At 34.9% G+C, this 21,765-nt stretch overlaps 1 protein-coding gene across 1 annotated transcript in view; it reads right to left on the reverse strand.

Annotated features, from left to right (window-relative positions):
• Window positions 1-21,765, reverse strand: part of LOC145259792 (spatacsin-like) — a 176,290-nt gene that overhangs the window by 120,739 nt on the left and 33,786 nt on the right. The window contains exons 7-14 of the mRNA XM_080117557.1: window positions 20,855-21,312; window positions 17,842-18,021; window positions 11,394-11,584; window positions 10,193-10,410; window positions 8,191-8,413; window positions 2,455-2,667; window positions 1,423-1,520; window positions 207-352 (exon numbers count right to left, since the gene is read on the reverse strand). Coding sequence (XP_079973683.1) covers window positions 207-352; window positions 1,423-1,520; window positions 2,455-2,667; window positions 8,191-8,413; window positions 10,193-10,410; window positions 11,394-11,584; window positions 17,842-18,021; window positions 20,855-21,312 — 1,727 coding nt within the window. The remainder of the gene's footprint in view (window positions 1-206; window positions 353-1,422; window positions 1,521-2,454; window positions 2,668-8,190; window positions 8,414-10,192; window positions 10,411-11,393; window positions 11,585-17,841; window positions 18,022-20,854; window positions 21,313-21,765) is intronic.

Consider the following 21,765-nt stretch of genomic DNA (forward strand, 5'->3'; position numbering starts at 1 on the left):
TATTAGAATTTTCCAGCATCAGAGCACAAATTGGGATTGTCTAACCATATCACATTACCTCAAGATTGTTGGAAATGGACAGAGATACTGTACTTATTCAAAATATTACCAAAGTAATGACCATTACAAATAAATGCCACAAAAGACATTTTTGTTTGTTTCATGGGGGGGGGGGGGGCAAATGATTGGTGAGGATGAATACTTACTGATGTTAGTAGATCATTTCCGTAGAGGGTAGTAGCAAGAGCCGCTAAGACATGGCCTTGTTGGACAAGACCAGCAACTGTAGATTCTTTCAAATTCCATACGACACCTGCATTGGCCAAACTAGCTTCATACATCGGTGATATGTCTAAAAAGACAAAAAAAAAAATTTAAGAATTTTAATTTTGGTATTGTAATGTCACAATTTTAAGAGTTATCTATTTTAGACCAGATCCAAGTTATCACCTCTGAATCACTACTTGCCAACAAGAGAATTCACTCTTCTACCAAGAAATACAAAAAGATTTTTTCCATGCACATGTGAAATTCAAAATAAGGCTTTTCACATAGCAATAATTTTCATAACTCTGACAGTGTTTTCTGTCAGATGCTTTTCACATTATTGCTAGAGTTATCGTTAAACTCTCTACTATTCACAGCTATGCTTTGCCAGATATCATCATAATTACTTAATATATTGCATATGCATTTCTCTTTGTTTACCCTGGCAATACATGTAGTTTTGAATGTGTTTAAATTCTTTAATTTCGGACAAAATAAATCCTAGGGAGAGAACTTTCATATCAGCCCAAGAAAGAACTCAAAAACAATTTTCTTTCATTGATATACACAATGCCATACCGAAGAGAAACCATATGGTTCCTGAGGCCACAAAGCCAAATATAAAAAAAAAATGGAGGGTGTGAGAGACCTCTGAAAATTTAGGACACAAAATATAGATTTGGATTATTTTGTTAATCAACATTTCTCATTTTAAAATATTAAAAAAGAAATGTTAATTAATAATTAGAACAAATAAATGATAATTCATGCAAGATTATTACAAAAAAAATCATTTAATATTTTTTCCTAACTTCAAAGTGAAAATACACTCTGGATTGAGTGGAAATGTCTATTTGAAAAGGAGGTATACCTTAAAAATTAAGAAAAATGACAACATTATGTTGGAAAATAAATATTTGATTGAAAATTATTACTAGTATATTTTGGCATATAAAGTTAAAAAATCATCTTTTTCATAAGTTACCGGGTGTTGCCTAGGCTAAACAAACATGGTTTAGTGATTTAGCAGTCAGCTTATACAAATACTATATGATAAATTTATGAAAATTTGCTCCAATTTTGTACCTTGTCTTATATATACGGTATATTATGATATTGTCATTTGATTTGTATATATAGAGAAGCAAAACTTACCATGGGGATTCAAAGAAAGAGAATAGAAGTTCTGAAACATTTTGATCCACATATGTTCATCCTCAAAGACTTGCAGGGACAACTGTTTCGGGGTGATTCTACAAAGAAAAACAATATAGTTGCATAAAGAATTTAATTATGAACACTCACTTTTCTCCAAAAACAAGTTATGTTTTTTTTTTTATATAAAGGGCAGTTATCTGTGTATATGTTTGTATGTCCAGCTAAAAGTCAAAAACTACAAAATAAACACCCACAAGGTTAGTATATTTTTTTATTGGCGATACCCTGATGTATAATACCTAAAATTAAAAAAATAGTCATTCTTTGACAGAGATTTTATTGGATCGGTTTTCCAGCCATATTATGTACTAATTAAATGGAAATAACTGATTTTTTTACTAACGAGTTATTTCCCTTTATGCCAACTCTTTCTTTGAGAAATCTATGCAAAGAAACGTTGTCTGTTGTACTATTATGGCAGTTGCTCCTCAAAATTGTCTAATCTATTCCCTGCTTGATTGGTACCAGCTCATTTGACTCATTAATCTAGGTCTCTCCATCAATTTGTTGTTTTAATACCTCATTGTAATACAGCTTACGATTCCAGTAACTTCTTTGCAAGGTTGTGGAACTCCCTTCCTGCTCACAGTTTTCCTTCTACCTGCAGCCTTTGTCTTTTCAAAACTAAGGTCAATAGGAATCTCCTGTCTTTGTAATAATCAGCTTTCGTTCTTGTTAGCTCCTTACATCAAGTGGCTTCATGCCTCGTCTTGAACGATTTTCATAAAAAAAAAAAATCTAGCATTGACTATACTGTCTCCTTGTCCGATTTGGAAATGTTATTCTATTTTCTATAAACTCTGAAAAGTAGAGAATACTATCATTCATATTGGCAGAGGTATTAAACCCCAAAGAGGTCATGTTTATATGAAAACATAGTATTAAAAAAAAAAGATATTTATCCCCCAAATATTTGTATTACATCCCTGCCCCATCTGGCTTTCTCAAAATTCTAAGGGATATACTCACTGATTCTTATCGCAGTATTTCCACAACAAATAACCAAATTTGTTCTCCGTGCAGTAGGAAACGAAATCTTGGTGGAAATGACGTAATTCAACGTAAATGTTTTGGAGAAGGCTAACTGGCGACGGAACCTTCAGAACTCCACCCAACTGACAAAGGAGCTGCAGAAAACGGCCAAACTTCCCCGTCGGAACGCTGCTATCCAATATGCCGTTCCTAAAAAATAAACACATTTCAACCTAATCAGATCATACATTGCAAATTAAATTAAAAACAAAACACAAACCAAATTATACATAAAGAGAAAGCAGAAAAAAAAAAATATATATATATATACACATAATATTAGTGCACACCCTCCGTCAAAAAATGATGGGGAAAAAAAAAGTTATGCTTCCCTAGTGAGAACATTAATCCATCTATTTATCTACTTGTTACATAAAAGGAACTTTGTATGTTTATTAGTTTGTTACGTATGGACTCCGAAACAGTTGGGCTGATTAAAAAAAAAAAAAAAAATTCACACAATTGTACTTTATGTGTCTGGTAGTGCTCTTAGATAGGATTTGTATTGGAATAAATAAAAGAAAGAACAGATTATTTTGACTAAAGTTAACACTTTATAAAGCCTCATATCAGAAGTGGAGTTGAAAAGCAGAAAGGCCCAGCATATAAAATCAACAGTGGATTATTTGATATGACAGATGAGAGTGGACTGACGATCTTGGCATGCAGACAAACCGTCACCACCTGTTTGAGGAGACCTTGATTCTCACATCTTGTCTCTTTCATGTCTAGCAATCAACTACACTAAAATTAACTAAATTTCCCCAAAACGGAACCCCTGATACATCAGATCCGGTCCCCCATCTACCTAGCTTCAGTGCAGCCGACCAGTCATTGTTTGACATAAGTCATAACATTGACCCTTTAACTCTTCTGCACCTGTAGTGCTCGCTCAACTATCGTTTCCCATGATTCAACTTTGTCATTCTGCTAGATAGAGAAAATAAAATATTAGATAAACAGATAGATAAACCCAATTCTGAAGGATTATTTTCTAACTGGTGTTGCCCGGCGACCACATAACACTCTTAAAAATTCTTTTGAAATTTAAAAAATTCTATTTGCTTGATGATGATAAAGGAGTCTCACAATAGTAAACAACTAACTTATTGCCGAAAGTGCAATATCATTATGTGTGAACTGCTTTGCTGTTTACCATAATGTGTAAATTTTATCTTAATCTCTAACATATATCACATATATCACAGTGTTCTTTTTATAGGAGAGTCAATAGTTGGCTTTGTAAAGTAAATAAGTTATTTATTTTTATTTGTGTATTCTAACTCGTTTTTAGTCACAACAAAGTTTCAACTCAATAGTAAAAAATTTAGACACCTTGAGATTTAATAGATTAAACAACTATGGTTTTCCAGAGAACATCAATAAACAAGTGAACTGTTGTTTATTGTATTATTAAAGTATATATTAATAATGATAGTCATCATGATTGGCGGTCACTCATGTCCGAGTAAGACTGTCCTCCATTGTGGCTTCTGTGGGTCCTCAGGTGAGCATAGAGCCCAATCCTAGACCCAATTTTTCTTGTGGGGTTGGGTGTGTCTGGTTGATAATCTGTCCTTTCTGTGCTTGTGTTTATCCTCAGCAGCTTGATTAGGTCACTGCTATAAAGCGCAGCACCTTAGTATAACATAGTTAAAGAGAAGAAAGAAAAGGAGACAGCAATTAATTACTAGAAATAGTTGCTTGATAGTCATTTATGATACTGGAATAAACAGTACATTTATCCTCAAAATCACAGTACCCGTTTGCTTTGGTTTAAAGCATATCAACCATCTATAAATCATTTAATGCCGAGTAAAGTCAGCAATTTAATTCTAAAGGCAGGATGATCTAATTTATAAAACTCACTATGTCTGTGGCTTCATATTTTCAAACTATCTCTTCCGAAACTAAAAGTCACAGAGCAGCGCTAAGGGTCTCAAATGATTGGATTTTTTATGGACTGTTGTTAAAATAATTTTTAAAGGGGTCAAAATTGAGAAAGAAAAATTGTTATCTATTTTGTACATTCATCTTTGTTTATTTTAAATTTTTAATCAGTTCATATGCATGTCACGTTGGTACAGTAGTAACGTCACCAGCTTTGAATGCTACAGTTTTGCTTTCGGTTTCAATTCTAGCTGATGGCATCCAAATACTTTTTTTTTTTTTTTTTTTACTTTTTAAATCATGGCTATAATAATATATATGAAATCTGGACAAATTAAAATATCCTATTTAAGCGTATTTTACAATCAGGCAGAGTCCCCACTCCCTCCCCTGTGCTGGTTATTTATATTCCTAAAATACATTAAAAAAATTACTTTTTGAAAATATTACTCCTTGCTATTGGAAATCAGCAGCAAACACTATCAGATAAAAAATTTGCATTATATGTAATTATATTTTTGCATAACATAATATGTAAAATAATATTGTTCAAGGTTTTGAATTTGTTTTTAATATTATTGAAATATACTTTATTAACTCAATCTCTTGTCGAAGTAAGAGCTAATGGCCAGTTTCCCATTCTAAAGCATCACTGGTCACCATCCACGGTCTATAGGTGGCCCAGTGTTTTAGGGTGGTCTAATTTTTTTTTTTGGAAGGTGAGGATTGCAGGTGTCAAATTCGTACCCTTGGCAACCGAATAAGTCTGAGAGACAACTGTGGAAATGTACTGGATTTGCATTCACCGGCCGTGATCATCTCTCATACGTCGTTCCAGGCTAAGGCAGTCTATCAATTCTCAAAGCTGCAATAAAGAGTCTACCATCCAAAACATGTCCAATTTATAAACAACTAGCCTGGGAGGGGGGGGCACCCACCTTTGCCCGGTCGTAAAATATGCTTAAATGTGATATTTTAATTTTTCCAGATTTTGTATACATATTATAGAGTCGTGATTTCAAGAGTAAAAATAAAAAGTATTTGGGTGCCATCAGCTAGAATCGAAATCGAAACCAAAACTGTAGCATTCAAAGCTGGTGACGTTACCACTGTACTAACCAAACTGTAGCAACGTGACATGCATATGAATTGATTAAAACTTAAAAATAAACTAAGATTGATGTACAAAATGTATAACGATTTTTTTTCAATTTTGACCCCTTTTGTGACCCCTTAAAAACTATTTTAATTGGCTAAAGACCCATAAATGAATGATCCACAAAAAAAATTCAATCATTTGAGACCCCTAACGCTGCTCTGCGACTTTTAGTTTCAGAAGAGATAAAGTTTGAAAATATGGAGACAGACATAATGTCTTTTATATATTAGACAATGTTTATTATTTTGGAAAAGTAGCTTTTGCTTCACCAAGGTTGAAAAACACCAGTTCAACGTGACACAACAGACCCTTTGTTCTTGAGGATCATCAAAAGCCAATTGTGCTCAGAGCAGAGGGAAAGGACTGACTATAACCATGTGGAATCTCTTCACCCTTTACTGGTTTTGGCCCTCTGTTAGTAGTTACTGCTCATTGCCCCAGGGTTAGCTGCTTCAATCATCTACTTAAGATAACATCTAAAACTGTCTCCGATCCCCGGGGCTGACCTACAAATAACTCTGGATATTGTTTTTCTTACAAAAGCAATGGGACTTTTCCTGTTCATTGAAATACTCATTTTACAAACAAGTGAAGCATGTATGGTCCCCCGTTAGTGACCAGTGAACGAGGCATAAAAAAATGACTAAGTTCAGCATTTGCTCCCTCCCATTTAGCCCCAAAAGTCCCCAAGGCCGTAACATATTTAAATTTGAGTTCAGCACCATGCAAAACTACTAAATAAATATACACAGAAAATTTTGGACAAATAGGGTAAAATAGTCCCAAATACTGAGTGTTTTTATTAGCCCTAAAAGAGATCCTGGCGCACACCCATGAGTTGTCGCGAAATATGGACAGACAAAATTAGATAGAAATTAATTAGTTACAACTTTTCAGAAAGTTTTATAAAAATCCAAGGCATCAATTTTTTTTTAATAAGCACAAAAGTGTCAATTTTAGCCATTTTAACCCGAAAGGCACCCCTAGAGGGGCAACCGGAGTTTTCTCGGAAAATCCGTTCTGTTACTTTTTTTTTTACTCATATCATGTTTAATGTTTGTGCAAAATTTAAAGGCGTAGTTATTGAGAAAACTGTGGACAGACGAACGGACAAGGGCAAATTTACAAGTCCATCTCCTTTTGTCGGGGGACCAACAAGGTTGGTTGGTTGTTTTTGTTTTACGGCATATCAACACTTTTCGGGTTATTTAATGCCGAATCCAAAGATTTAAAGAAAAATTTTTTAATAGAATATATTTGTTGTTTTCAAGTCAGTTTCTATTTAGCCCATAAGTTGGAACCCTAACAGGTACTACCACTCCGGGTCAGAGTGGACCTGGGAGCAATAATAATTAAAGGGTGGCTCCACACTCTCCAAAGACCACAAGCTGGGGCCTCACCACTGGATATAGTTTAAGGTCATATCCAGGACCCCCATTGAGGGACTTTTACCCTCTGCAGGGGGGAGGGGCAGTCGGTGTATTCTAATGCCCCACCGACAGGGCCGGACCAACAAGGAGAATATCTATTTGGGTGGTCCAAGATATTTTTGGTTCTTTGCATCTCCCCTCTTCCTTTGGCAAAGCGTTTATCGCTGCAACATCTGCCATTCCCATGCACAAACGAAATATGATGCACATATATAAGTGTGATTTGCCTTCCACGTTTATTGACATGATTAGTCAAGACTGAAGAAACCAATATTAAAACTCAGATGTGATTTTCAACAAATACATCCACGTTTCTAAATTTTTGAGATGAGGATTGATTATTCGTATTATTTGGATTCATCAGACTACTGTTCTCATCTTGAGTGTGATTTTCACAACGTTTCAGTCAATGTAACCTCTGACCTTGTTCAGGTGTATCTTGTCGAACTCTGGAATATTTCTGTCAAACTTGAGAATTGGGACGGAATTTTGAGCAGAACCCTTTGATTCACGGGGGTAGCATGCTCTTGTTCCATCAGCCATGACTGGATAGAGGTGCTAAGTAATTCACAATTGTATTTTTCGGTCGCCCACACTGAGGATTGAACCATCAACCTTTAGGAGAATATTCTTGTGTACATGTGGCGCAGTGGTTAGAGTACTTGGAAAAATTGTAAAAAGTGAATCAAATAAACGGTTCCACTCAAAATTCCGTCCAAATTCCTGAGTTCGACAAGATACACCTGAAGAAGGTCAAAGGTTATATTGATCGAAACGTGAAAATCACACTCAAGATGAGAACATTAGTCTGTAATAGCAGTAATACAAATACATCTGCTCTCAACAAAAAGCATCTTTTGTACAGATCTTTCACCATACCATGGTTTGGGTGGGTTGATTGGTTGTTTTTGTTTTACGGCATATCAACCCTTTTCAGGTTATTTAATGCCGAATCCAAAGATTTTGAAGAAAATTTTTTTAATAGAATATGTTTGTTTTTTGCAAGTCAGTTTCTATTTAACCCATAGTTGGGACTCTAACAGGTACTACCACTCCAGTCAGAGTGGACCTCGGAGCAATTGCAATTAAAAGGTGGCTCCACATTCCCCAGAGCCCGCAAGCTGGGGCCTCACCATCGGATATAGTTTAAGGTAATATCCAGGACCAAGTTTTGGGTGGGAGAAGATTACTTACCGTGCCAGTTGAAGGTAGATTAATTCTGCGAGGTAGCTTGTTGCCGAGGTTTTCACCGTGTGCAAAATTTGATGATAGGATAGAGTGTTATCGGAATCGTCGGTCTCTTTTTTGGAGGCAATATGTTCTGCTAGCCAATTAAGAGCAGCATCAATTCGATTATGGCTAACAAGATACTCCCACATAACGTGGTGTGGGATGTCCTCGTACTGGACTGAACAGCCTTTTTAAAAAAAAAAAAAAAAAAAAAAAAATCAAAATCTAGATTAGAAGTCATTAGAACAGAAAACAATAGAAGGAGAAAATATAAAACTCATAGGAAAAGTAACTATGCTGACAGTTTTTATTTAGCCTCGAGATTCTATAGTTGAGAAATATATATATATAAAAAAAAATTACAACGAATAACTTCCACCAAATGTATTAAAGTTTAATTTTCTACCGACCTGTATACTTTTAACTTTCTGAAACTATTTTTTACCAAAATAATTTGCAGTATCAAAAACTGCCAGCAGACATGTTTCGTTTTGACTGGAACTGAAGGATGAGTGCTGACGAAATCTTATATTGAAATAAAAACAAAACAAAAAGAAATACTTTAAAACTATACAGGTCAGTATAAAATTTAATTTTTATTGCATTTGATACAAGTTATTTGTTTAACTATATATGTACACATATCTGATAAACTCTTTCCTTGATTGACAATGATAACGCTCTGCTGCTTAGTAATGGCAAAAGTTCCCTGAGCTTATTCAATCCATCTTAATTCTTGCAATCACATTAGCACCAGCCCCACCCTTTACTCCGGTGGTATTACCAAGATAACAAAATTTCTCAACAAAATAACTCAGATGAAGAGAAAGTATTTCTGGATGGTGAAGCTATTGAGATTTTTTTTTTTATACTCACATTCACCCCGAACAAAGCATAACATTGTGAGAATCACACCCGTGATGAGAACAGAAGTCCGATGAATCCAAAAAATATGCTTTCAATCTCGTTGACAAATGAAACCCTACCAGAAAATTCTTTGTTCAAACTCCTCGGCTTAATATTCACAGGAAATATGAACTAGAACAAATACATTGAAGACATTGCAAAAGCTGCTGCAAAGAAGGTGGGTTCCCTCTATCGTGCTAGAAAACTACTTACACCTGAGTCTCCAATCTAATAGGTGCTACTTTGTCCACTAAGCTCCAACACCTGTTCCATTGGCGCAATGTTGTATCACTGCGTCTGTTTTACAATTATTTTGATGGAATGTGTTTTGATCAACTCATTGCACTTGTGCTCCCTCGACATACATATCCCTGACAAACCCGCTTAGCAACAAAATCACACCCCTTCACTGTTGAGGTCCCTAAATGCCTGCCAGAAAACTTTCTACTCTAATAGTTTCTTTCCTCGAACAGCTAGATTTTGGAATTCCCTTTTTGCTACCTGCTTCCCTGACTGTACTGATATGCAGAAGTTTAAATGCAATGTAAACAAATATCTTGTTAATCTTTCCTAGGTATGGTTCCAAATAGTAGCCCTTTACATCCAAGTGGCATCATGCGTTGTTGTTGGGGGGGGGGTGAACGTAATTATAAAAAAAAAAAATATCTCAATAGCTTCACCATCCAGATATACTTTCTCCTCATCTGAGTTATTTTTTTATCCGTCTCCATTGTTTTACACTTTTTGCATTCAAACTGGTTATCACCTTTCAACTTACCAGTAATTCCACTGGACATATTGTGTAGCCAAAGCTTGCAAGTATCACACAAAAAAATTGAGCAAGTGGAGCTGGAGACTTTGCAACACCACAACCACTTATGATCATTTGGTAATATTTGCTTTCAGACCTTAACTTTTCATCGCATTCCTCTACGGTTTTAATTTAACAATGAAGAAGGAGTAAAAAAAAAAAAAAAATTTTTTTTTTTTTTTTTTTTTTTTTATTCAATTTTCACCCCAAACAAGGCACAGTGCCACTTTAAATTAAAACATCAATTACTTTGGGAGGTCATTTGTGCATCAAGGAGAACCAATTGTTGTATATCCGTTGACCAGGAGAGTAGCCAGTCCAAGAGAACGTCACAGTAACGATTGTTGTGGAGAGAGGCAGCTACGTGCTGTTGATCAGGGCTGACCTCTCCGCAGGAACTCTTCAGGTCGTATTGGGAAGGAGCGATTGTCATGCAGGCAGCAATAGGATCCAAACCCTTCCAACCTCTGGAAAGATAAAAATTAAATATCAATGCTAACACAATTAGAGAAATAAGTTTCGCCTCAATTATGGAACTGAGAAATTTTCCTGAATGGATGGCCCAAAACATTTCCATGTAAGGTGTCGCTATTGATAGCAGTGGCATAGACTCCCAGAACACCACAATGAAGTAGGTATATTATTATCCATTGCTAATGCATATTTTTTCTATCTACGACCCTGGCAACCCATGTATTTCTGATTGTATTAAGACAATTATTACAATTTTAAGCAAAATTTTTTTTAAATATGACTTGTTTGATTTATTTAAAAAATATTTTGTGGTTATCCAGAATTCAACCAAATTGGAAAACAAAAATACAGAAAAATATCTATGATGCACATACCTGTTATAGAACAAAAAATATCATATTCCAAAAATCAGGTAAATTGATTAAGTAGGTTTTTTTTTTTTTTACTAAGAAAAAACAATTTTATGAGGAAGCAAGGATGGTGCATCTTGTTTTGCCATCTTTAAAATTTATCACTAGTTACCTCCCCTTAAGAACCTCTATCAAAATCAACTTTTGTAATGGCTACAATTTACTATTAATCACAAAAAAAAAAGAAAAAAAAATTTCTATATATAAAAACCCAACTTAATCAATTTACATGATTTTTGGAATATGAATTTATGAAACTTTACAGGTCTTATCTCATGAGAAATATTACCATTAATTGTATGGAGAGATAAAGAGAGAATTATTACCATGGGATTGTGCTAGTCAATATACAATTACTTACCAAAGTGGGAAAAATTGTTTTAGTTTTTGGCTGTGTAAATTATGACCGAATTTTGCAAAGGAAAAGGAATGCATTTAAGTACAGATACAAATATCTTCAGACAGTCTGATCTGGTAATACCAGATGAAGAGGGAGGAGGTTCATACCTTTTCTGATCTGGTAGCACCAGAGAATTATATGGAGAGATGACAAGAAAGTCACTTACCCAAGTGGGATGATATTCTCTTTAACTCTTTCAAATGACGTGCATGGATACGCTTCTTGCAGTTTGCAAAAGAACGTCACAATTTTTCTTTCTTCACCAGTTTTCGATAAATAATTCAAAATGCAATCTCGCAAAGCGTGGTCGTTTGTGTACTGCGCAAATGACCAGTACTTCTCATTGGGACTAAAACCCTGCAAAATACATAATCAAAATATCTTTGAATTAAGACAAAATCTATAACATTCATGGTTCAGAAAATTAGCACAACATTGAAGTAAATATCTTCTTTGGTCATATGTCAACTGCTGGCGAAAATACCGTACATGCAACATGCCAAACCTGAATATAATCCATTATACATCACTAACTGGACTAGTTATGTCTTCCCATTGTCAAATATATGTTACATTAGGGGTGACTCTGAATAGTGACATTAAATGAACTTGTTGCAATATTTTTGGTATAATAAATGAAGGTATGATTACAGAAAAATGGAAGGTTCTATTTAAAGATAGGGGTGATAAGAACTGACACATTAAATGTAGTCATTTTCTACTAGCAACCAATCAAAAACCAGAATCACTCCATAAAACATGGATATTTTAGAATTCTGCATATACTTTTGTTCTTCACACGAGAAGGAATTTTGCTATTCAGGACTTCTTTGGATTGGCTATCAAACATGAAATTATTCTTTGTCAGCAAGCTTTTACGATTGAAGACTTCTATGGATTGGCTATTCAATGAGAAATGATTCTTTGTCAGCAAGCTTTTACGATTGAAGACTTCTATGGATTGGCTATCAAATATGAAATGATTCTTTGTCAGCAAGCTTTTACGATTGAAGACTTCTATGGATTGGCTATCAAATATGAAATTATTCTTTGTCAGCAAGCTTTTACGATTGAAGACTTCTATGGATTGGCTATCAAATATGAAATTATTCTTTGTCAGCAAGCTTTTACGATTGAAGACTTCTATGGATTGGCTATCAAATATGAAATTATTCTTTGTCAGCAAGCTTTTACGATTGAAGACTTCTATGGATTGGCTATCAAATATGAAATTATTCTTTGTCAGCAAGCTTTTACGATTGAAGACTTCTATGGATTGGCTATCAAATATGAAATTATTCTTTGTCAGCAAGCTTTTACGATTGAAGACTTCTATGGATTGGCTATCAAATATGAAATTATTCTTTGTCAGCAAGCTTTTACGATTGAAGACTTATATGGATTGGCTATCAAATATGAAATTATTCTTTGTCAGCAAGCTTTTACGATTGAAGACTTCTATGGATTGGCTATCAAATATGAAATTATTCTTTGTCAGCAAGCTTTTACGATTGAAGACTTCTATGGATTGGCTATCAAATATGAAATTATTCTTTGTCAGCAAGCTTTTACGATTGAAGACTTCTATGGATTGGCTATCAAATATGAAATTATTCTTTGTCAGCAAGCTTTTACGATTGAAGACTTCTATGGATTGGCTATCAAATATGAAATTATTCTTTGTCAGCAAGCTTTTACGATTGAAGACTTCTATGGATTGGCTATTCAATGAAAAATGATTCTTTGTCAACAAGCTTTTAAGATTGAAGACTTCTATGGATTGGCTATTCAATGAGAAATGATTCTTTGTCAACAAGCTATTAAGATTGAAGACTTCTATGGATTGGCTATCAAATATGAAATTATTCTTTGTCAGCAAGCTTTTACGATTGAAGACTTCTATGGATTGGCTATTCAATGAAAAATGATTCTTTGTCAACAAGCTTTTAAGATTGAAGACTTCTATGGATTGGCTATTCAATGAGAAATGATTCTTTGTCAACAAGCTTTTAAGATTGAAGACTTCTATGGATTGGCTATTCAATGAGAAATGATTCTTTGTCAGCAAGCTTTTAAGATTGAAGACTTCTATGGATTGGCTATCAAATATGAAATTATTCTTTGTCAGCAAGCTTTTACGATTGAAGACTTCTATGGATTGGCTATTCAATGAGAAATGATTCTTTGTCAACAAGCTTTTAAGATTGAAGACTTCTATGGATTGGCTATTCAATGAGAAATGATTCTTTGTCAACAAGCTTTTAAGATTGAAGACTTCTATGGATTGGCTATTCAATGAGAAATGATTCTTTGTCAGCAAGCTTTTAAGATTGAAGACTTCTATGGATTGGCTATCAAATATGAAATGATTCTTTGTCAGCAAGCTTTTACGATTGAAGACTTCTATGGATTGGCTATCAAATATGAAATTATTCTTTGTCAGCAAGCTTTTACGATTGAAGACTTCTATGGATTGGCTATCAAATATGAAATTATTCTTTGTCAGCAAGCTTTTACGATTGAAGACTTCTATGGATTGGCTATTCAATGAAAAATGATTCTTTGTCAACAAGCTTTTAAGATTGAAGACTTCTATGGATTGGCTATCAAATATGAAATTATTCTTTGTCAGCAAGCTTTTACGATTGAAGACTTCTATGGATTGGCTATTCAATGAGAAATGATTCTTTGTCAGCAAGCTTTTAAGATTGAAGACTTCTATGGATTGGCTATCAAATATGAAATTATTCTTTGTCAGCAAGCTTTTACGATTGAAGACTTCTATGGATTGGCTATCAAATATGAAATTATTCTTTGTCAGCAAGCTTTTACGATTGAAGACTTCTATGGATTGGCTATTCAATGAAAAATGATTCTTTGTCAACAAGCTTTTAAGATTGAAGACTTCTATGGATTGGCTATTCAATGAGAAATGATTCTTTGTCAACAAGCTTTTAAGATTGAAGACTTCTATGGATTGGCTATTCAATGAGAAATGATTCTTTGTCAGCAAGCTTTTAAGATTGAAGACTTCTATGGATTGGCTATCAAATATGAAATTATTCTTTGTCAGCAAGCTTTTACGATTGAAGACTTCTATGGATTGGCTATCAAATATGAAATTATTCTTTGTCAGCAAGCTTTTACGATTGAAGACTTCTATGGATTGGCTATCAAATATGAAATTATTCTTTGTCAGCAAGCTTTTACGATTGAAGACTTCTATGGATTGGCTATTCAATGAGAAATGATTCTTTGTCAGCAAGCTTTTAAGATTGAAGACTTCTATGGATTGGCTATCAAATATGAAATTATTCTTTGTCAGCAAGCTTTTACGATTGAAGACTTCTATGGATTGGCTATTCAATGAGAAATGATTCTTTGTCAGCAAGCTTTTAAGATTGAAGACTTCTATGGATTGGCTATCAAATATGAAATTATTCTTTGTCAGCAAGCTTTTACGATTGAAGACTTCTATGGATTGGCTATCAAATATGAAATTATTCTTTGTCAGCAAGCTTTTACGATTGAAGACTTCTATGGATTGGCTATCAAATATGAAATTATTCTTTGTCAGCAAGCTTTTACGATTGAAGACTTCTATGGATTGGCTATTCAATGAAAAATGATTCTTTGTCAACAAGCTTTTGAGATTGAAGACTTCTACAAATTAGTTATCCAATGAAAAACTCTTCTCTTTTAAAACTAAAATGGCTTACAACTCTAAAGAACTATTAATTTTTGAGCCAGGCAGGTAGTGCATCCATGGTAACACTAAATCTGCAAAACAGATTGTCCCCACAGGTGAATTATAGGTAGACGACCTACAAGATTAAAACACCAAGGTCAAATGGGATAGACAAAACAAGGACGAGTCGAGATTATGAACGACGCAACTTTTTGTTGAGTTGAAAAAGAAACAAGAGTTTCAAATTAGTCTATCCACGGGAGTTGTGCCAGAGAGGCCGTCAATAATGTGACTCTGTACAGAGAAGCCATACCGAGCACATCTCGATTAATGTTGTACGGAAACTTTGAAATCACCAAGTGCGATATGCTGTCCCCTCATTTAAGTAAGAGAAATTTAGTCTCTACTCCTTGTATCCATCAGTTCTCTCCAGAAATAAAACCCTTAGAAACTCTCAGCAAACGCCTCTTGTCTCCGGTCTGCATTAAAAGAAGTTTTATTTGTTTAGCATCTTAGCATCACCGATGCCGAATCATGTCCATGTGGAGGAATGAGATGAAGAATCAATGTGGCAGTGAAAACCTGATGAAGAATCAATGCAATCGTGGCAACAGTGAATGAGAAAGCAGTGACAAAGGGAATCGGCAAAATCACGCAGCAATAAGGAGGAAAAGAAAAAAATGGATTATATGTATAACAGACATTTAAGCTTGTTGCTGACAATTAAAAAAAAATTGAATGAATTAAACGCATAGAAACAGATAATACTTCTCTTGACTATGGTATATCTTCTGTGACTGTCTGCGGAAACTGTGGTTTTAGAGTGAAAAACTATTCTAAAAGGTAGATTTTTTTTTTTTTTTAAACATTACCTACATATATGCTACCCTTCCATTTACCCTTACATGTTGTACCTACTTTTATTTACTATTTACCATTTTATTCTATTCCTTCATTCTCATTTCATTTTGAAATGTTATTAAGCCAGTTTTTTTTTTTTATATATTTGCATAATTCTGGCCCTTTCCTTTTCTGATGAGAAGCATTTAACCTCAAAATGCCATGGCCAAAAGTTTTTTTTTTCTTAAATTTCTCCTTACTTCTCCTTATTGTTCTGATGATATAACTTATTCCTCACCTTTTAATCTATATATATAAAAGCGAAAATGTATGTATGTATGTTTGTGTGTCTGCTAAAAACTTTCGACAGACAGAACAAAAATTCACAAACTTGGTCTCATATGAAAGCCCTATGCTTTGCCCGACAAATATCGAAAAATTGGCCAAAAACGTTAATTTTTACCCTGAAATCAGCACTTTTCTACAGGGGGGGGGGGATCAGCAAAAACCGCCCTCTCATGACGAGATTGATTCTACGCATGCGTCAGATGACGTCATAATCTGATTTAGTTTAAATATTTGAAGAACTGACACAATTTCATGTACGTCTTGTTAGCTCAGTTGGTTAGAGCGTTTGGTCATAATCTAAATGTTTTGGGTTCAAATCGTGGTGTGAGATGTCTTTTTTTTTTTCGATTTTTTAAATTTTAATATTGAAGCAGGGTTATTTAAGCCATTTTTCACGTAACGTTCATTTTTCTGTTTTTTTTTTGTTGTTTTTTTTTACTTCGCTTATTCTTAGGTTTTAATTAACACCAACACCACCCACCCCCAACCGACCACACACACCCAAAAACACCCGGGTACCCACCGATTTTTTAAATTTTAATATTGAAACAGGCTTATTTAAGCCATTTTTCACGTGTTTTTTCAGAAGTTTTAACGTTTGTTTTTCTGTTTTCTTTTTCAGATTTTTACATTTAACATCATTCGTTTACTTTACATTAGTTTTTTTTGTTTTTTTTGTTTTGATTACTTCTCCCACCACCACCACCACCACCCGATAGGGCCGATTAAGCTGTCCTGCTTCCCAGTTGCCAAGCTTTCATAAGAATCACTCGACTAGTTACAACCACTATCAACAATTTCCCCCACTCTCTGTGCCTAAATCTAAACGCAGATTCCATGAACAAAGATTCTTTCCCAGAACTGCTCACCTATGAAACATTGTTCCATTGGCTTTCTTCCTTGTTAAATACAACATGGTAGCCTTCAAATCCAATGTAAACAAGTTCTTGTTGAGCTGTCCCCATGAATAATCAAATTCTATCCAATTCACACCATTAACAATTGCTACACTTCCATCTTAAATCCATTAGCCTTTATCCTCAAGTGGCCTTCAGGCCTTGATAAGTGGTACCCCCCCCCCCGGAAAAAAAGAAGACCGTTGACCTATATATGTAAAAAGGTTTATGTAAAAACTGACAAGAGAATTCATATTATTTGCATTCTATCGATAACCATTCTCATCTTGAGTGTTATTTTCACAACATTTCAGTTGATGTACCTTCTGACCTCCTGAAGATGTATCTTACCAAACTCGGGAATATTTCTGTTAAATTTGGGAATCTTTTTGCCAAACTCAGAAATCTGCATGGAATTTCGAATAAGACCCTTTATTTAATCTACAGGGATACCATGCTCTTGTTCCATTAGTCGTGACTAGATAGAAGTTCAAAGTAATTCACAATTGTATTTTGACTGTTACCCGCACTGAGGATTTGAACCTTCAACCTCCAGAAGAGTGTAACTTTACAACTAAATTTTACCAAATACTTTATCCACTACACTATGGGTCTTTGCACAAGGACTGATGGCATAGTGGATAAAATACTTTGACAGAAAAGTTTGACAAGATACATATGAAGAAAATCAGAGGTTACATCGACCAAACCATTGTGCAAATGACACTCAAGATGAGAACAGTAGTATGAAGAAAATCTAAATAATACATAAAATCATCATCTCAAAAATTCAGAAATGTAACACTGACAAAAAAAATTAAAAAAAAAGTCAAACATTTTACCAAGTTTGAAATCAGAAGAGAGGCATCGTCAAATTGTCCTCTTTGCAAATATTCTATGCTGCGAAGGAGGCCAAAGCAAAAGACTTCAGAGAGGTGAGCCAATTGAGGTAGGTTCTGCTGCAACAGGAAATCTTGAACAACTGGGACAATATTTTTCCGTATGCCATCTTCAATTGCATCCTGCAAAGACGAAACAGAAGCAAAAAAACTTGTTTAATGCAACTATGTTTGATAATCATTATGACATTGTTTTTAACAATACAAGATGTAATATTACTTGATGTAATAGTTGCATTAATACAAAAATGTTAAAAAGAAAAACAAAAAAAAAACAAGGACTTGTATGTATATATATGTGTGTGTGGCTTCCTTCAGTCTTGACAGACTATGGATACCCAATGTATGGGTGCCTGCGTGTGAAATCTGTGTGGCAAGAGTTGCGCCGTCTCCAACCACGCCTCTCCTGAGTCAACATTATTGCATACCAGTGGCAAGCTGAGGTACAGGACGACTGGAAACAATGTTGAGATGAGCGGAGAGCACATACCACGCATAGAATTCCCAAATGGTCACCCATCTGGTACTGACCAGGTTCAATGTTGCTTAACTTCGGTGATCTGGCGAGAACCGGTGTGTCAACGTGACATATATATAAGAGCAAATAGTCAACAAAACATGTTAAAAAACACCCCGAAAAAGAGTCAAAAACACATCTAATCTGAAAAGGAAACACTCAACAAGTGGACAGTTCCCAATCCACGGAGCTTCGAAGAAACACTCTCCCTCTCATCAGAGGGCAGGAACTAGCAAAATGCGCGATTGGACTTTGCATACAAAAGTACTTGATGAAACTGCAAGCAAGTCAAAGATCCCACCTGATAACAAAAAGCAAAGCAGAGGGAATATGGTGAAGAAAAAGGTGACCTCACGCGAATGGACATTCAAGCAAAAGGCAAGGTATCCAATGACTGCAAAATCCAAAAATGTAAGTCCAAGAAAGTCAATTCAATTTTCCACTCGCACAAGCAAAATCCAAGGAAATCGCGCAACTGGAAAAGGGTCCAAAATAATCCAAAAGGCCGAAATCCGTGGAATAATTCACAAATATGTACAAGGAAAAGGGGAAAAAATTCCAATAATAATAAAAGAAAAATAAGATATGTTTTTAACACGGCTGACGAGAACAAAGTTATAAACTCTATCCCCTACTTGTTTTTATCAAGCTTTTACATCTGGTTGAGATTACTTTATAAATATTAATTCTTTAATATTCATAATATACTTTAGTTTTACCATCTTGGATCATTTTGGTAAATTTAATTGTAATTTTTATTATATTTTATATATATATATATATATATATATATATATATCCACACACACACACACACACACACACACACACACACACACACACACATAGACAGAGGGTGGCACAATAAAATTGTTGCCCTAGAACAGATGACACGATTCCATCTTTATTTGATGAAAACCAGTTTTCTTTTTCTGTTGTAGACCATCTAATAGTTGGCCAGTTGTGTACAAATCCCAAGGGCGATAGAAGCCGTCTATCATGTATGAAAATGACACACAGTTCAATGAGTGAGATCGAAGATGTGCCGCTGTATAACTCATGCTCTCTGCCTGTCCAAGTTATGACAACAGGACCATTGCCAGCACCTTCAAAATGCGTCACTGGATTGCACACAAACAACAGGGAAATGCACAGTGATGAAAACAAAGTTTCCGGCCACAGTTATGGTTTTTGGTGTGGTTTTAAGTGAGCGCCATATCATGCCACCTCACATCTTTGAAGTCGGCTTGAAAGTCAACACCAATGTGTACCTGGAACCTGTTGAAGAGTGTGGTGATCCCCTGGCCTAATGTAATCGGAATGGCCACTGGCTAATGGACGACACAAAGATTAAATACAAAGATGTCTTTCAAGGTGATTTTCTATCATCATTACTGTTCATCGTAGCCATGAAGCCCCTTAACAAAAACAAACAAACAAAAAAAAACACTGCAATGATTTTTTTTCAATACTTTTTATTAGACGACCTTAAAAACTAATTGCTCAAATATTGATTAAAGTTAGAAATCTAAACTAGTCCTCACGATTGACCAAGATCTGATACTACACTTTATCCATTCTATCTTTGAACATTTACTCCCTACTTTTATTTACACTTTTTTTTTTTAAATTAAAAAAAAATATGAAAAACAATGTGATCATCAACAGACAGCTGTTTGGCTGTATCAGGTCTCTTTAGTGTGGCTAGATATGGCGAGTATTTCAGGCTGGGATTGCAAACCGATCACTGGGCAAGTAGTTGATTTTACACTTGTGTTATTATGCTCAACACAAAACATGTGAAAAGAAATTGTTTGCAGTAACTTAAGAACTTCCCGTGCATGGAACTCTGTTCTGCTGATCTTCTTTCCAGCTGACTACAATATTGTCACCTTCAAGTCCAATGTAAACAAGTTCTTGTTGAATCATCCTCTTAGATAATTTAATTATAAACTAACGACTACTATGCTATTATCCCAATGACTACCGTACAAACATTAGCCCTTATCTTCGAATGGCTTCTTGGCCTTGACAAATGGCAATTCCTTTGTGAAAAAAAAAAAAAAAAGAAAAAAAAAGCTGTAATAATCACAAGTCACACAACTCATGTTTATCTTCCTCCCAGGAAGATGTGACACAAGGTTGGAATAGTGAGATCTGAAAAACAAGCACTCTGGTCTACAAAATATGCCTGGCCAGCCTCATCAGTATTCCCTGTTAGGGGCGCCTTAGGCGATTAGCAATATATTAAATCCTTCTCAAAGGGTAAGAAAACAAAGCCTGGGAAGGTGGATCTCGTAGAACTGCACATGCATCTTATATCTCAGCCAACAGATAACAAGCCATCACAATAATGGCCTATATTCTGGTGGCTTTAGGGGCCTCTTAGGGAAAATCCTCAGTTGGAACTCATAAATATATGCTAAAATAACGACTTACCATGACATCCATTTCCGCCCAGTTGCTGCTCTCTTGATCCATGCTAACAAGCGAACGGCTCATCCCAGGGGTCATTTCATCTTCATCAAATGTGTTTTGCCTCCGTTGACCCAAAGTGCTCATATAACTTCGGACATTAGAGATGTAATCCATGATAATTTCCATTGCCTGATCCGTTTCATCTTCCTCATCGTCGGGGATCTTGTGAGGCTGGAGATTTTGTACGGAGAGGGCGTCGTTGAGCAAGCAGTAAAGATGATTCAACATCACGCCCAGCAATTGTTGGGCAAAGAACAGCGACTGTTGCTCGGCCATATTCTCTTCAATACTTCTCAGCAGAATCTGGTAAGCTGGTTCCAACTGTCGCAGACTTAATAAGTGACCGTTACCTTCGCTGTTGATTTGATCAGCAGCAGCAGCCACCGCTTGAACCCCAGCAGGATTTTTGTTAGAAAAAACTAAAAATAAGAAATTTTAATAAGAAAATAATTGCATATCTCTAAAAAGATATGTATATAAGAAAACATTGTTAAAAATAATAAATCTTTTGCTTAATTATAGCTTTATTTTTGCAATTTTTCTAATGATCATTTTTGCATTAAGATTATAAAAATATATACATGCATATATATACACCGTTTGGGAGGTTGGGTTTCAATCCTGGCTTGGGGTGGTTGCCTGTCTAGCCACACTGATGAGCTGTGATACAGCAAGACAGTACCGTATGTTGATGACATATATATATAAAGGGGGAGGGGAAGGAACATAGGATAATAAAAATAAAAAGTAAAAGATAGGGGAATAAAGTTGAAAAAAAAAAAATTACTGTTGTTTAGAGTTAAAATTTGTGTGAAAAAGAAAAAACAAACAACAAAAAAAAGAACTTTATTTCTTTTGTTTGCATTTAATTT

Source organism: Euprymna scolopes, chromosome 35, assembly GCF_053919585.1.
Source record: "Euprymna scolopes isolate OS-2025 chromosome 35, ASM5391958v1, whole genome shotgun sequence".
NCBI lineage: Eukaryota > Metazoa > Mollusca > Cephalopoda > Sepiida > Sepiolidae > Euprymna > Euprymna scolopes.